The sequence below is a fragment of the Pieris brassicae genome, chromosome 11, assembly GCF_905147105.1.
Source record: "Pieris brassicae chromosome 11, ilPieBrab1.1, whole genome shotgun sequence".
Classification (NCBI taxonomy): domain Eukaryota; kingdom Metazoa; phylum Arthropoda; class Insecta; order Lepidoptera; family Pieridae; genus Pieris; species Pieris brassicae.
This window is the reverse complement of record NC_059675.1, coordinates 6052944-6068771: the sequence shown is the minus strand read 5'-3', so window position 1 is coordinate 6068771 and position 15828 is coordinate 6052944. Positions and strand designations below refer to the sequence as shown.

Sequence of the window (15828 nt, the reverse complement as noted above, 5' to 3'; positions counted from 1 at the left end):
AGTTTTTTTATTACCTATGTTTTTGCCAGAAACTTAAGTCTATGAGTTACTACTGGTTTTAACGTTCTTATTTTAAAAAAAATTGTCAGTCCAACATCACATAAACTTTCCCATTATTTTTACCGTATATACACAAAATAATCTAAATTATGCCTTTTGTTCTTTAACAGCTATTGTTGTAAAGTAATTTTTAAAATATGGATGGAGAACCTGAAGCGTTATCAGATACAGGAACGAATTGTAATTTCGCATCCGCTTCCGAAACTCTTTCTGACAACATTCAAGCAAGACTCGATTCATTGGAAAAGAAAGCTGTCCATTTAAGGTTTGTATTAAAATTCAACAGTCTTCAACAGTCAACATTCAAAATTCAATAGTTTTACAAAATAAAATTGCCTTCGTATGTTATATCTGGCTGCTAAGTTTCAAATTATCATCTCTGTTACTGTCAATTAACAGATATTTGCTTTACTTTTTAATATAAACAACTGTTTCGTCTCTACTTATCAGCTTCCAAAGCAGCAATTAATATAACGTCGATACTAAAATGTTTGCCTTTTGGTGTGTTACTTAAAATTACTATAAAGGGATAAAAAATCTATGAAAATTTTGCAGATTAGTATTAGAAAAAGACTTCAAAGCCGCTGATATAAAGTGGAGTCTTTTCGTGGCGGCAGCATTTAGTTTTCGATACGAAAGTTGTTTGAGACCATTTCCGCCGGCATTTCTGAAAAATGGCGTTAAAGACATGGATGAATTAGTACGTCTTAGACATATACTTGTATAAGTAATAATATTGTCAATTAAGCCTAACCTAATTTTAAGTTTAACAAAAATCTGAATCATTTTAGTTAAGCGTCGTCACGGATGTTCCGGCTTTGGATCTGGTTTTACAACAACTAGATAATCTTGACAATTTGGAAAATATTAGCGATATTATAGATCTACTATTCTACGTGCTTGTTAGGTTAAAAGAACCAAGTCTGAAAACAGTGGTGCCAGAATCGGTGAGAAAACTATTCTTTAAAGATTGATTTTTCAGTTGTTTATTTTTTATATTTATTTCTTGACCTCTGTTATATGTACATAAGACGAAAAAACTTCTCAATTATTTTAAACATAAAAGTTTACTTTGATAGATTCTTTCGCTTACAATAGGTTTAGATTTTTCTGTTTAAAGATTACGCACGTACGTACGCCTTTTGTGATCGTCACTTAAATTTAAACCTCAAAAACGGAAATGAATATCTTTCTATACTCTCTAGAGTCAAGGCACTTGAAAAAGTAAACAATATTCGTGAACTAGAGAAAAAAGTTTTGTTACCACCGAATGTCTGAATTTCCATAAATAGGTGAAACTGATAAAATCTTAATGGCATAAACGTGATAGGAATTGTCGACATGGCACATCGTATCCTGTTGCATGAAAATGGGACTACGGCTTATTTTACGCTAGCTTATCATTTATATTTATAATTTTATATTTCATTTAGATTTCCATTTAGGATATATAAATAGATAGGATATAAAAATGTTGGATGTTTTTTATATGATTTTTATATGATCTTGCACAGGATGAGGATCAAAATTATAGGAAATAAGCTTACATAGCAAAGAGAAACTTTTGAATACATAACTATTACCTATTTCACGACATACCCCTTTTTCAGCATGAGGCGATTTTAATAAATGCGCATTCTGCAAACCCAGCACCAAAACCTCAATTTATTTTCCAAGTAGTCTATTCAACAAAGTCGAATTCAGAAATAAAATGGAAGGAGTTATCGAAAAATCACAAATTATTCTATGCCTATCACGGGAATCGCTTAGAACATTTTTACTCAATTCTTAATTTTGGACTTCAACAACATTTAAATAAGGTAAGTGTGAAGAACCAATCCCATAATTCTAAAATCTGACTTTCTTGATTTTTATATTAACATTATTTCATAACATTATTTTAACAATAATTATAGCCTATGTTACTCAAGGGATAATGTAGCAGTAGTTTTTGAGTTTATTAAGAAATAAAATAAATCAGTGGCGCTACAACCTTTTTAGGTCTGGGCCTCAGATTTCTGTAGCTGTTTCATGACCATTTGTTAATGTAATAGGCAAGTAGGTGTTCAGCTTTCTGTGCCTGACTCATGCCGTCGACTTTTTGGGTCTAAGGCAACTGTTTCATCACTGTTTTCCACCGTTCAAGCGAATGTTAAATGCGCAAATATAAAGAATGTCCATTGGTGCACAGCGGCGGATTTAATTGACGACCTCGGGGATGCGAGTCGTATGCTGGCAATTTTGAGTTTATTATTAAGAACATAAATTCTTTCCTCTGTAAAATATTTGTATATAGGAATTAATGTCTCCAATCTATTTTTTTACAGAACTTTAATTTTCATTTAACTTTAATTAATATTATTTTATGCTTAGACTACGTTATTGGGTAACGGTATACATCTTTCGCCCGAGCTCAGTATAAGCATGCCTCATAGCTATGGTGGATTCGGCTGGGGTGCGAGTTGCATTGGCGGACATTTATCCTGTGTCGCACTGTGTGAAATAATAGACACTCCCGAAGGAATCAACTACCAAAGACCTGTATCAAACGAAGGTTCAACATCTTTTATAAAATAAATAATTTTTTTAATTGTTTTTAAAGTGAGACGAGAGCGATAAGGATACACAAGCAGTTTTAGGCTTGAGCGCGTCTATGAATGCGGTAATTTAATTTTTGTTGTCGATGTTCCACATGCGTAATCAAAGCCAATCTTAATTATCAGGCTTAATAATAGAATATTAATTATATTCGAAAAGCATATAATAAAGAAACAGATAAATAGATTCTATTTGTATATAAAGTTTCGCTATTCCTTTATATTTAACAGGGGATGGTCGTTGTAAAGATGATAGTGAAGAGCATGGAGACACAAGTTTTGATCAGAAACATATAAATTACCTTGTCACTAATTGCGATTTGGTCCGAGTGCGATATTTACTTGTTTATGCTAAACAACCTGCATCTATGAGATTTCCTTCGTCAAATACAAATAGAAATGGTAAGTTCTCTATAATTATAATTGATACTCAATTAATTTCATTATTATAAATATCGAATTGTTCACATTCTTTATGCAAATTTAAGTTGTAACGAATTATTAAAAAGACAGTTAATTTCGTTTCATATTTATTTAATAAAAAGTTTATGACTGGAAGCAATTACAGATGGTGTTCTAGACAAGGAAGGAAGACCTATTTTCCCGTTAAACAGATTTAATTTGTGTTAATTGTCTATTATTGCTTTCAGCTGGTGGCCTTCGAGAATGGGTCACAAGACACAAGTTGTTTTCAATCCTACTTGGCTATGGACTATTGCTCGCGACCATTGGTTTCGCCAGTAACCAACCAGTTAACTATTACTACAAGATGATATTAAAGAAACTAGATGTAGCACTTAGTAACGTGAAAGTGTAAAATTTTTGATTTTGTACAAATTTTTTGTCCCACTTTTGTAACTACTTATAATGTTTTTAAACAAATTGATTAAATAAGATATGCATAAAATTCTTTACCTGTTCTTTATATAAAGTTAATATCCGATTTTTGTCCTTTATAAAACAAACCTTGCGATTTTTATAAAACTGCTGATTTCTTAAGTAGCCCAGCTCAAGACGGCAGTGTTATTTGTACAATAAAGTACTTTATATAAAAATGTAAGCTAATGGATCGTGTAGAGTTTGTTTATACAATAATCTGTATTACTCTTTTTATAAATCAAATTTGATGCTGGTCAAATTATTTTAGAACAATGTCTGTGCCTATTATTTTCACGCATCGAAGCATTCCATTGTGTCCTTTAAATTTTTACATTTTGTCGTAACGGATGTACAGCCATGGACCCGTTACAAACACTCTCATTACCATTGCTTTCAATCATTGGGTATCTAAATGTTGCTGAATAACGTCAGAAAGTTATTATGATTCTAATGAAAATGTTACTATGTTCACTATTGTGTATTCTTACGATAGTTTCCGGCCAAGATCCTGTAGCAAATATCGCTCAAGGCCGTGTTGTTGGAGTGAGTATCAATATATCTTTCTAGTGATGGTCAAAAAGTATCAAGTATGTTTTATTTTATTTGAAATTCATAAAAAGGTAGTACACAATGTTGAGGCATTTTATTAGTTGGTAACATAACTTTTGATTATCAACATTAATACATAATTAATTATAGATAAAAGTGTTTATGGAGAATTCTTTAGAACCAATTGAAATTTACTTTGGTATACCATACGCAGCTCCACCAATTGGAAACCTGAGATTTTCTGTAAGTATCTATTTAATATATAATAGAGATTATAATTATATAATGTAATAATTTTTAAGCTATCAGTAACCCAACGTATAATTTATAACGACTATACTACGACCTTAACTTGCGAACTGGCAGTAAATGTAAATTTGGATTCAATTTAACATGTTTCTGTTGACGTTCATAAGTGTACTTACCTATATGAATAAACTTATTTTGTGTTTAAGTTTGAGTCTTGCCTGCATTAACTCATATTTTTTTAACCTTTTAACTAATGAGGATATTTTGTTTGTTTTTTTAAGCCACCAGAAAGACATAAAGATTGGAAAAGGACTTTTTTCGCCCACCGTATAGCGCCAAGTTGCCCACAATTAGAAACAGACAGTAAAGATTCCAGTGAAAATTGTCTGTATTTAAATATATGGACATCGCGGGTGAGATGTTTTTATAATTGACATTCTCCAATAGGTCAGTCAGTCGGTCGTTAATTCTTTGTCGTCTTCTAAAAGCTTGCTTTATTGATAACTATACGCAGGTTATCGCAGGTACAAACAAATAGAAATAATTTTTCGTCAAAGTAGGGCTCATATCTAATGTGTTTTTCAGGCAGAGAGTGGATGGGCAGCTTCAACCCGTCATTATAATATTTTACAGCGAGACATGGACCGGGGGTAGTTTAAACCTACCATGTCAAGAGTTAGCATCTGAAGGCGTGGTAGTTGTTACAGTGGCTTATCGACTTCATCTTTTATCATTTTTTACTCTAAAATCAGTGATAGCTCGAGGAAATCTTGCTTTACTTGATCAATACATGGCGTTATTGTGGGTCCGGGAGAATATTTCCGCCTTCGGTGGAGACCCAACGTCAGTAACGCTCTTGGGTCACTCGGCAGGCGCTGACAGCGTCTTGCACCATCTGGTTTCACCGAGAACAACTGGTGCGCAATTACATACCTTATTAAGTTTTTTAATTAACACACATGATAAAATATATTAATATTTATTATTAAATTCTGAATAGAGCCTATACTCTGCTCTAACTTTTAGGGTTATATCATCGAGTCATAATTATGTCTCCGAGAAATATGTGGCAAGGAATCTATGAGAATCGTAGTGTAACTGCAGGCGAACAAGCGAAGGTTTCAAAAGAAATTGCACGCGCTATGGGATGTGTGAACTATACTTCAAGAGATGAAGATATATTGCAATGTATGAAAGATAAGCCTTTGGAAGAGATGACAAAATTATTTTCAGTAAGTATTTTCGCGTTTACTTAAACGCTAAGAACTACTTAGTTTCTTTTTATCTACATTAAAAATTATTACCGAAATCGTTTTTCAGAATACCACATTGGAAAAATATATGCAACCTACCTCCGACGACTTTTTACCAGAATCAATGCAGTATTTACCTTTTACTTTGGACAAGGCGATTAGACATCCAAGTGGATTGAATATACCAGTGGATATTATGATTGGCACTACAGATCTAAACAGTTTAAGGCTTCGTGGTAAGCTTTATGTCTTTTACCCATATCTTGTATGAAACTTACATTATCAAGTAGGCACTTGAGAACCAGAATAAATTATAGAACATGTACCTAATATTGTTTTGTTACTCGGACCTACAATTCTTGTTTTTGAAGCACAATAATGTTTTTCGTTCGCGATTCATTCATATAAGACTTTATTTTTTCAGATAGTCTATTCAAGAGCTTTTTAAGGAAAACTTACAAGCAAATATATGATTTCTCTACGGAAAACGTTCTACCAAATATTCTGCAAGTTCTTTTATTGAAAAAATCGGAAACTTATCAAACGGTATTTCAAAATACTTTTTTTTAAATATTATATCATCGTATATAAGCATTATTTTTATTATCTTCTGACATTTGCATTTTAATTAGTTACAAGAAGCAGTTCGTTGGGAATACTGGAATAGAATACAAGAAAATATAGACAATTTTGGCGCATTGGAGTCGCTTGGTTTTATGGACTCAGTTGTAAACTGGGCTATTGGAAGTTCTTATTTAGCAGAGAAACTCGCTGCACAAGTGCCTAGAGTGTATGTTTTCCGATACTCTTTTCCGTCGAAGGTTGACCTTTACGGTAATCGCCTAAATTTCACAGGTATGTGCTTTAAAGTATAACTGTATATATATGTTAATAAATTACAGCAATAGGTGTCTATGTTTTATAAGGATCTGTACATATATAATTACTAGATGACCCGGTGAACTTTGTGTCACCTACATATAATAATGTCAAAACTTAACACAAATTTTTCAAACGGACAGAGATTGGACCTCATATTGCAGGTCCTCATGGACCTCATGACGGTTCCGCACGTGTACTGAAAAACTATTTTTAATACAGTTGCGAAAAAATAAGCAATTTAATAAAACTATTTGTTTGTTTCGCTTCTCTCCACGCAATAAATTTGTCGTATATGGTAAAATGTTATCCGAAGCATTTTGTGCAATTAGACTGAGTTCGGGTGGTGTTCATTCAAATAAAATATCGTCATCATTACTCATTTTGTGCAACAAATAACTAAACTAGCAAGATTTTTTTTGTAAAATGGCGCCAACCGTAAAAGAATATAATCAGAGAGTTTTTTTTTCTTTACCCATTCTGGATAGGCAAAGCGATGGCCATTCCAAGCCAAGCCAGTAGTCAGTACAATTTTTTTGAATGAAATGAAATTTAATAAGATTATATTAAATTAAACCTAACCTAACTAATTGAATCAAATTATTAAATATGATATTGAAACAAATTAGTAGTTTCTTTTTCTTTTTCATGCATATATATGAATCATAAAAACTTTTTGTTTTTTTTAGTAAAAACTTCGTGGTTGGTTTTTTCTTTTTAATAGACATTGTTTTGACAGATGGGAAAAAGAACGCACGAGTGCGGAAAAGGTAAAGAAAAAGCACGGGCGTTTAATAGCCCATATCCTGGACGCTATACGTCGCTGCAATATGCCACTTTTTCAGCAACTGTATTAAAAAAATAGTTTTAATACACATAAATTTAAAAACGAATCTATATAAAATACCAAATGTCGTTGATATTGCTCTTAACTTTTTAGGAGCAGTTAACGGCGCCGATCTAATTGCTTTGATTGGTGATGCAATTATACTTCAAGTCGCTAGAAGACCTCCTACTAATGATGAGAAACAAATATCGATTTTTTTTCGATATTATGTAATTAATTTTGTGAAGTTTGGGTAAATGTATTTTTTATAGAATAGTCAGCAAATAATCAGCCACACTTATTTATACAATTTATAAATGTTACGTATATAATATATATCTAATAGGGAACATGCATATTTTAAAGTAATAAAATATATAAATAATCTCGGAAATATTTAAATTATTTTTCCACCTAGTTTTTAAATATTAAATAAATTTAAGCCCCTCAAGAAACGATATTCAAGTCCATAAAATAAAATTTACATACATATTTAAATTTTATTTGCTATGCATATCGTGGAAGAAGCTAAAACCTCTCCTTTTTAAAAGAACATCAAAGACTCACTAATACTTTGGCTTGAAATTCTATCATACAAAAGTACTCCCGAAAATATCATCTTGAAGATCATAGTAAGACATTGTCTAGAAACCTTTTCTTATCCTAACATATATTGCTATATGCCTATATCCTAACTGAGCTGTCTACCCATTGCGGTTTTACTATGTTTTATAATACATGTTACAACTATTTCTCACAATTACAAGTAGTAGTTAATAATATAAAAATCGCCACCGTTAGATCCAATGTTATGTCACCTGAAGTCACATTTAATTTTGAACAAAAAAAATACCTTTTAGTATAACGTGTACATAATAAAGTTTGGAGAAAAATATATTTGTTACAAATTTAAATTTTATGCATATTTCCTACTTGAATGACAATTTGGCCCAATGTATAATTTGAGATCCGAGAGAAGAGGTAGATATATATAAGAAGCAACGCAGTAATATCATATTATGGTAATAATTATAAGCAATAAGTAGTTTTCATAATTATGTTGGTATAAAACGTCGGAAGTGTATTGCAAAGTTTATAAGAATTTTAATTATGTATCTACTTTAAGATGGGCTAAAAGAACGCTTTGGCATAATACTCGTATCTAGCATAAAATTCCATTCCTGTCACGTCGTCGTTGTGTAGAATATTAAAATAATTCGTGTTAGTCTACGTACCTGCTTACGAACCTTTGTTTCTTTATTTTTAAATGTGTTGAAAATTATAGCAATCATACGGACTGATGTCGATGACCTTATATATTGTTACGAGCTAGGGGATCGGATAGAAAATGCCGTGAATTTATTCAAGGGTTTATTTCTTGAAAAATCAATGAGGAATTTATGGCACAAAATTAATTGCAGAGATTCACTAATAACACACAAAAACACAGTCACTAAATACTTCACTTATGCACACTTCACACAGTACTTTATCACTTATATTCACTTTATTCGCACTTTATCGCTTCGGTGTTTCTCTCGTGTAATCGCATTCAAAACTAAGTGACTAGTCGCGTTTCGGCTCGCTTATATATCCCTGGGAATAATTCTAAACAATATTCGAGAACTTTCTAGGCGGGCTTGCTACTGAGTAGCGATTGCACAATTCTAGAACGTTCGCACTCTTTGTCTCTTTCGCACGTTGCTCCGTCCTTGTCGTACGGCGTTCTAGAGTGCTCGTCTAGTTTCGAGAAAGTTCTGATCTTCTCTCTCTCTCTCTCGTATCATTTCGTCCTTGTCTCACACCTAGAAAGTTCGGTCTAGAATATTCCTTCACCAAAGGGGTATAACTAGGCCTGAAAACGCCTGAAAACGGGTCTCCTGAAAACTGCACTACTCGACTACACATGTTCTGAAACCGACTGAAAAAAGGTTTCAGCTTCCTGAAAACTAGGGTAACATTATGAAAATTACAATTTTCTAATATGTGATTGACCCTCTCCTGAAACGGTCAGAAATCATATTACAGCTTGCTGAAAAGTTCTCTAACTAGTGGAAAAATCTAGAAACATTGCAGTCGACCCGTCTTCGTAACACTACCCCTTCCTTAGACATGCTCGTCCCGAGCATCATTACATCCTTTATAGGGAGCCAATCGATTTATGTGAACGACTTTCGGTTTGCTCCTTAAACCACCCACTTTCTTTATGCGATAGGTAACGTCATTTATCTTCGTGACTATCGTGTATGGACCGTCCCAGTCAGCTTGAAGCTTTGGTGATTTGCCTTTTCGTTTTGTTGGGTTATGGAGCCATACTTGCGAGCCTTCTTTAAATTCTATATGATTCGTCTTTCTGTCATACCTAATCTTCGCAGTCTCACTTATTTTGCTTTGTGATACTCGTACGTGTTCATGGATTTCATCCAGTTTATTACGCAGATCCGCAGCATATTCTGTAACACTCTCCGGTGTGTTAGGTGGTCGCCCAGTTACAATATCCGCTGGTAATCTAAGTTGTCTCCCAAACATGGCTAAAGCAGGAGTAACATTCGTGGTTTCATGAACCGCAGACCGGTATGACATTAAAAATAATGTAATATACTTGTCCCAGTCTTTTTGATGATTGTCCACCAGTTTTGCCAAGTGCCTTTCCAAAGTTTGATTGAAGCGTTCCACCATTCCATCTGACTGTGGGTGATATGGAGTAGACCGCGTCTTATGAATTCCCATTAATCGGCATAATTCTTGAAATAGTAGAGACTCAAAATTTCTTCCCTGATCACTGTGCATTTCCAAGGGTACTCCAAATCTAGAGAATACGTCATTTACAAGTATCTCAGCTACTGTAACTGCCTCTTGATTGGGAATAGGGAATACTTCGGGCCACTTCGTAAAATAGTCCATAACAACCATGATGTACTTATTTCCTTTTTCTGTTAACGGAAATGGTCCAGCTATGTCAACTGCTATCCTCTCCCATGGAGCTCCGACATTGTATTTCTTCATACTCGCTCTAGTTCTCGACTGTGGGCCTTTAACAGCTGCACAAGCTTTACATTTTCGAATCCAGTCTTCTACATCTTCGAGGCAATGTATCCAATAAAATCTCTCTTTAATTTTCAAAAGAGTCCTTTTTACACCTAAGTGTCCGCCTGATGAGCCGTCATGAAACATTTCCAATATGTTGCGAATCTTGGATCTTGGCACAACTAACTGTAGATGAGATGCATCCCCACGAGCGTTTTCCCATTTACGACATAACACCCCATTATGAAGAACTAAGCTATCCCATTGAGCCCAGTAACTCTTGGTCGTGGTGCTAGTAGATGCAACATCATTCCATCGCGGCTTTATAGCTGAAGTTTTCATCCAGTCCAGAATTGGTTTAATGTCAGAGTCTTGTTGTTGCTCTTCTTGAATTAATTTACCACACCAATCTGGACTAATGGTATCCGTTCTTAGTATCCTCACATGTGCAACCTCTCTACCATCGTGTCTTGTACAATGTTTACAGTCTTCTTCACATGGCCTACGAGACAATGCATCTGCGTTCCCGTGCGCTCTACCCTTGCGATGTTCAGTAGCAAAGTCATACTCTTGCAATTGTTCGATCCATCGAGCCACTTGTCCTTCTGGGTTCTTGAACTGAAGTAGCCATTTTAATGCAGCATGATCTGTTCTAAGACGGAACTTGCGACCTAGTAAGTATTTACTGAAATGCTGCAGCGTCTTCACAACAGCCAGTAGTTCCCTCCGAGTGACACAATAGTTTCGTTCTGGTTTCGATAACGACTTGCTGAAGTAGGCTATTACTTCCTCGCGATCACCTTTTACCTGTGATAGTACACCTCCGATGCCAATTCCACTGGCATCTGTATCTACCACATATTCGCAATCATGGTCCGGGTAGCCTAGTATCGGAGTCTCACATAGTCGGTTCTTGAGCTCATTAAATGCAACTTCACACTCTTCATCCCATGTGAATTTCCTCTTCTCTTCAGTGAGTTTGTGAAGAGGTTTTGCAATATCCGCGAAATTTTTCACGAATCTTCGGTAGTAAGAGCATAAACCTAAGAAAGCACGGACTTCAGTTTTATCTTTAGGTACTGGCCATTCCTTCACCGCAACTATCTTCTCGAGATCTGTTCGAACTCCGTCCTGAGATATAATGTGACCCAAGTAGCTCACTTCTCTTTTGAAAAATAAACATTTCTTTGGACTTAATTTCAGGTTGGCTTTATGAAGTCTGGTGAGCACCCGTTGCAGATTCCGTATGTGATCTTCAAAATTTCTCCCAATGATGACTACATCATCCAAGTACACTAAGCAGGCTTGTCCTATCAGTCCTGACAGTACTTTCTCCATTAGTCTTTCAAAGGTAGCAGGCGCATTGCAAAGCCCAAACGGCATAACTTTAAACTGCCATAGTCCTTTTCCAGTTGAGAACGCTGTCTTCTCTTTATGACTTGGGTCTATCTCCACCTGCCAGTACCCACTTTTCAAGTCTAAAGTTGTAAACCATTTTGCCCCACTTAAGGTATCCAAGGTGTCATCTATTCTAGGTAAGGGGTAACTGTCCTTCTTTGTGATATCGTTAAGACGACGGTAGTCGACGCAGAACCTTAAACTGTTATCCTTTTTCTTGACTAAAACTACTGGAGAGCACCAAGGGCTGGAAGATGATTCGATGACATTATGGTTTGACATTTCCGTAATCATCTTATCTATATTTTTTTTATATGCGACAGGTACTCGTCGCGGTCGCAAACGTATCGGTCTTTCGGTTCCAGTCTCAATTCGATGTTTAACGACACCTGTCCTTCCTAGATCTCCATCGTGTGTAGCAAACATGTCTGAAAATGACTTCAATAGTTCCTTTGCTTTCAACATTTCTCCTTTCGACAAGGATTCCTTACAACCCTCTAATACTTCTTGAACTATATCTCGTTGTTTACTGACTGTACTATTTTCAGTGATGGAGCTATAGACGTCATACCCACCCTGCAATGTATTACCTTTTAGAGAAACTACCTCATCTCTACACTTGAACGTACCGTTCTCCAAGTCAATCTTACAGTTGTAATGCTTCATGAAGTCTAAACCGATAATACAGTCATCCACGATGTCAGCAATAACCACCTTATGTCTGTATGATCTTCCCCCAATCTTGAAGGTAGCGATACCTTCCCCTCGAACGGTTATGTGCTGACCAGTAGCTGTAAGGAGCTGTACATTTCCACCAGAAAGGCTTTTGTAAAATGACTTCAGAAGTTGGTATCTAATTACTGTCCGGGAAGCTCCAGTATCAAGGGTTAACTCACACCTACATCCGTTAACTTCTCCATCGATAACAATGGTATTCCCATCCTGAGTTTGAGTGATCATAACTTTTGGGGCCTTCCTTACAGAACCGGTCAGCACCCGCCCCTTGGTCCTGGCTTCTACTCGTTTCCCTGCCGCTGTTCAGCGGCAGTCACACCCGCTGCTTCCGGTTCCTCACGTCTAGTCTTTATTTCGCCTCTGAGATCTTTTTTAGGGCATGAAAACCTCATATGTCCTATTTCCCCACAGAGGTAACAGGTGGGTCCACGTTGGGAACTTGGTTTTTCCGTGACAGCCCTGATGCGGTTAGGTCGATGATCCTTGCAAAATGCTTCCACCTCCAACGCATGGGCAAGAGCATCCTTAAGGTCCTTATGGTGACCAAGGTTCACAGCCATTCGAATTTCACGGTCTCGAATACCGTCGACAAAAGCTTGAACCAACATCTTGTCTGCAACATCTGGTGAGGATGCGTAGGCCTTCCTTACCAGCTTCTCTATTTCAAGTCCCCATTTTTGCAAACTTTCATTTGTCTGTTGTATTCTATCCTTCAATTGCGCCCTATAAACGTGCTCTAAATGTGCGTCTCCATACCGTGATTCCAGGGCATCTAGCAGTTGCTTCAACGTCACCTTACCTTTCTTGGTATCTAATATGGAGAGGGCTTCGTCTCGCAGTCCCAGAATAAGGGCGGTAACAGCTTGATCGTCAGTCCACCCGTTTGACTCTGCTACAGTCTCAAACTGCAGCTTGTACGCGCCCCAAAAAGATGTACCATCAAAGGGAGGCACTTTCAGATTTCCAGGTGCTGTTACAGTCGTGACAACACCAGTGGTCTTCAGGCATTGGATTTCATTTTCTATTCCAAGGATACGTTTATCCTGCGTGGATAGCTTACAATCCATATCAGATTCCAAATTCTCAATCTTTTTATCTACCTGTATTTTCAGGTCACAAAGTTTTTCTCCTATATGGCGAGCCTGCTCCTCTTGACGTCGTGCCTGCTCCTCTATCATGCGACGTGTCTGAGCCTGTTCTTCCATCATTTGGCGTGTATGTTCTTCTTGACGGCGTGCCTGGTCTTCCATTATTTGTCGTGCCTGTTCTTCTTGACGGCGTGCCTGTTCTTCTTGCCGGCGTGTTTGTTCTTCAATCATTTGGCGTGCTTGTTCTTCTTGACGGCGTGCCTGTTCTTCTTGCCGGCGTGTCTGTTCTTCAATCATTTGGCGTGCCTGTGCCTGTTCCTCCATCATTTGACGCAGAGCAAGAAGGATGTTGGCCTCGTTGCTTTCGCCCATCCCACGGTTCGCATCAAAACTTTGTCGTCGGGCGGCGTCACGTGCTGATTGCGCCCTTGTCTGCACTCCCTCCGCAGCTGGAGTCTCTGCCACAGACTCCTCTTGATTCTCCCTTGGAGTAATTGGCATTTTTCTATCCCACTTCTGACACCAAAATGTTACGAGCTAGGGGATCGGATAGAAAATGCCGTAGATTTCTTCAAGGGTTTATTTCTTGAAAAATCAATGAGGAATTTATGGCACAAAATTAATTGCAGAGATTCACTAATAACACACAAAAACACAGTCACTAAATACTTCACTTATGCACACTTCACACAGTACTTTATCACTTATATTCACTTTATTCGCACTTTATCGCTTCGGTGTTTCTCTCGTGTAATCGCATTCAAAACTAAGTGACTAGTCGCGTTTCGGCTCGCTTATATATCCCTGGGAATAATTCTAAACAATATTCGAGAACTTTCTAGGCGGGCTTGCTACTGAGTAGCGATTGCACAATTCTAGAACGTTCGCACTCTTTGTCTCTTTCGCACGTTGCTCCGTCCTTGTCGTACGGCGTTCTAGAGTGCTCGTCTAGTTTCGAGAAAGTTCTGATCTTCTCTCTCTCTCTCTCTCGTATCATTTCGTCCTTGTCTCACACCTAGAAAGTTCGGTCTAGAATATTCCTTCACCAAAGGGGTATAACTAGGCCTGAAAACGCCTGAAAACGGGTCTCCTGAAAACTGCACTACTCGACTACACATGTTCTGAAACCGACTGAAAAAAGGTTTCAGCTTCCTGAAAACTAGGGTAACATTATGAAAATTACAATTTTCTAATATGTGATTGACCCTCTCCTGAAACGGTCAGAAATCATATTACAGCTTGCTGAAAAGCTCTCTAACTAGTGGAAAAATCTAGAAACATTGCAGTCGACCCGTCTTCGTAACAATATTTAACAGAGAATGACGAAAAGCAGGGATAACAGTAAACGAGTAAGAAACTGGTGCATTGGTAAAATAAATACCTATAATTACTATGAGTAATGGGTAAAGAAATATTTGCGCAGTGGCCACTTATACCTTTTGTAAATGCCTCTACTTCAATCAGCCCACAAAGGTTGATTTAAGAAAATTGGTGGATTTCAGTCCTATAGGATTATACACGGCCTGCCATTCGAATTATAATTGTAATTAGTATAGTAATCTGCGCGAGTTTAGTTTTTCTGAATACATTAAAACGTGCTTAAATCGCGGACCAAAGTCGATATTTATATTATGTTTATGAAAGTAGGAACAAAAAATAATGTTTGATTCTTTAAAATAATTATTTTGTTCATTCAGGTCTCCTACAACGCAAGAAAAATGGCCACGGTTCACGGAGAAAGATAAAAGTATCTTCGAAATTTGTGACAAAGAGATTTATAATTATTGTCGTTTCAAAAGTGTAAAGAAAGACATTTTCTTTTGGCTGCAATATTTACCGCAACTAGCAAACTCTACACTACGAAATAATAAATATTCTGATATGATAGTTGGGTATGGAGGTACGTTAGAACCTTGACTTTGTTTAAGAATTAATGTTTTTAATTCACCATACTCTTGGCTAATAATATCTTGTAACTTCCTATTGCTAAAAGAATCGTAGACGTACACGTCTTACTCATTACGATCAATAATTCCAGATGAATATCGACTACGCGGCGGCGTTTACGCAATGTGTGGAATCTCTATTATACTCCTTCTGATGTTGTTTACAAGTGGACTACTTCTGCGCACAAGACGCTTTTATCGACCATCGTCCGTTGATTCACAAATTGCTTATTAGAACCCTTTTAACAATTACATAATCTTAACGTACCTAACTAACGTAACTATTAATTAATTTTTGTAAGGTAAGAAGTTACCTTTGGTTGTATATTTCAAAGAGATAAT

At 36.4% G+C, this 15828-nt stretch overlaps 2 protein-coding genes across 2 annotated transcripts; both read left to right on the top strand.

Annotated features, from left to right (window-relative positions):
• The first annotated feature begins 66 nt into the window (after positions 1 to 66).
• Positions 67 to 3569, top strand: LOC123716225 (protein mono-ADP-ribosyltransferase PARP16). The gene is made up of 7 exons (XM_045671858.1): positions 67 to 325; positions 616 to 760; positions 852 to 1007; positions 1671 to 1880; positions 2434 to 2614; positions 2889 to 3059; positions 3308 to 3569. The coding sequence occupies exons 1-7, from the start codon at positions 198 to 200 to the stop codon at positions 3472 to 3474; spliced, it is 1158 nt and encodes a 385-aa protein (XP_045527814.1). The 5' UTR covers positions 67 to 197; the 3' UTR covers positions 3475 to 3569.
• Positions 3570 to 4166: 597 nt separating this feature from the next.
• On the top strand, positions 4167 to 6495 carry LOC123716470 (acetylcholinesterase-like). The gene is made up of 6 exons (XM_045672234.1): positions 4167 to 4174; positions 4920 to 5251; positions 5361 to 5566; positions 5655 to 5823; positions 6012 to 6097; positions 6490 to 6495. Exons 1-6 carry the CDS (start codon positions 4167 to 4169, stop codon positions 6493 to 6495), a joined length of 807 nt encoding a protein of 268 aa, XP_045528190.1.
• Positions 6496 to 15828: the final 9333 nt, after the last annotated feature.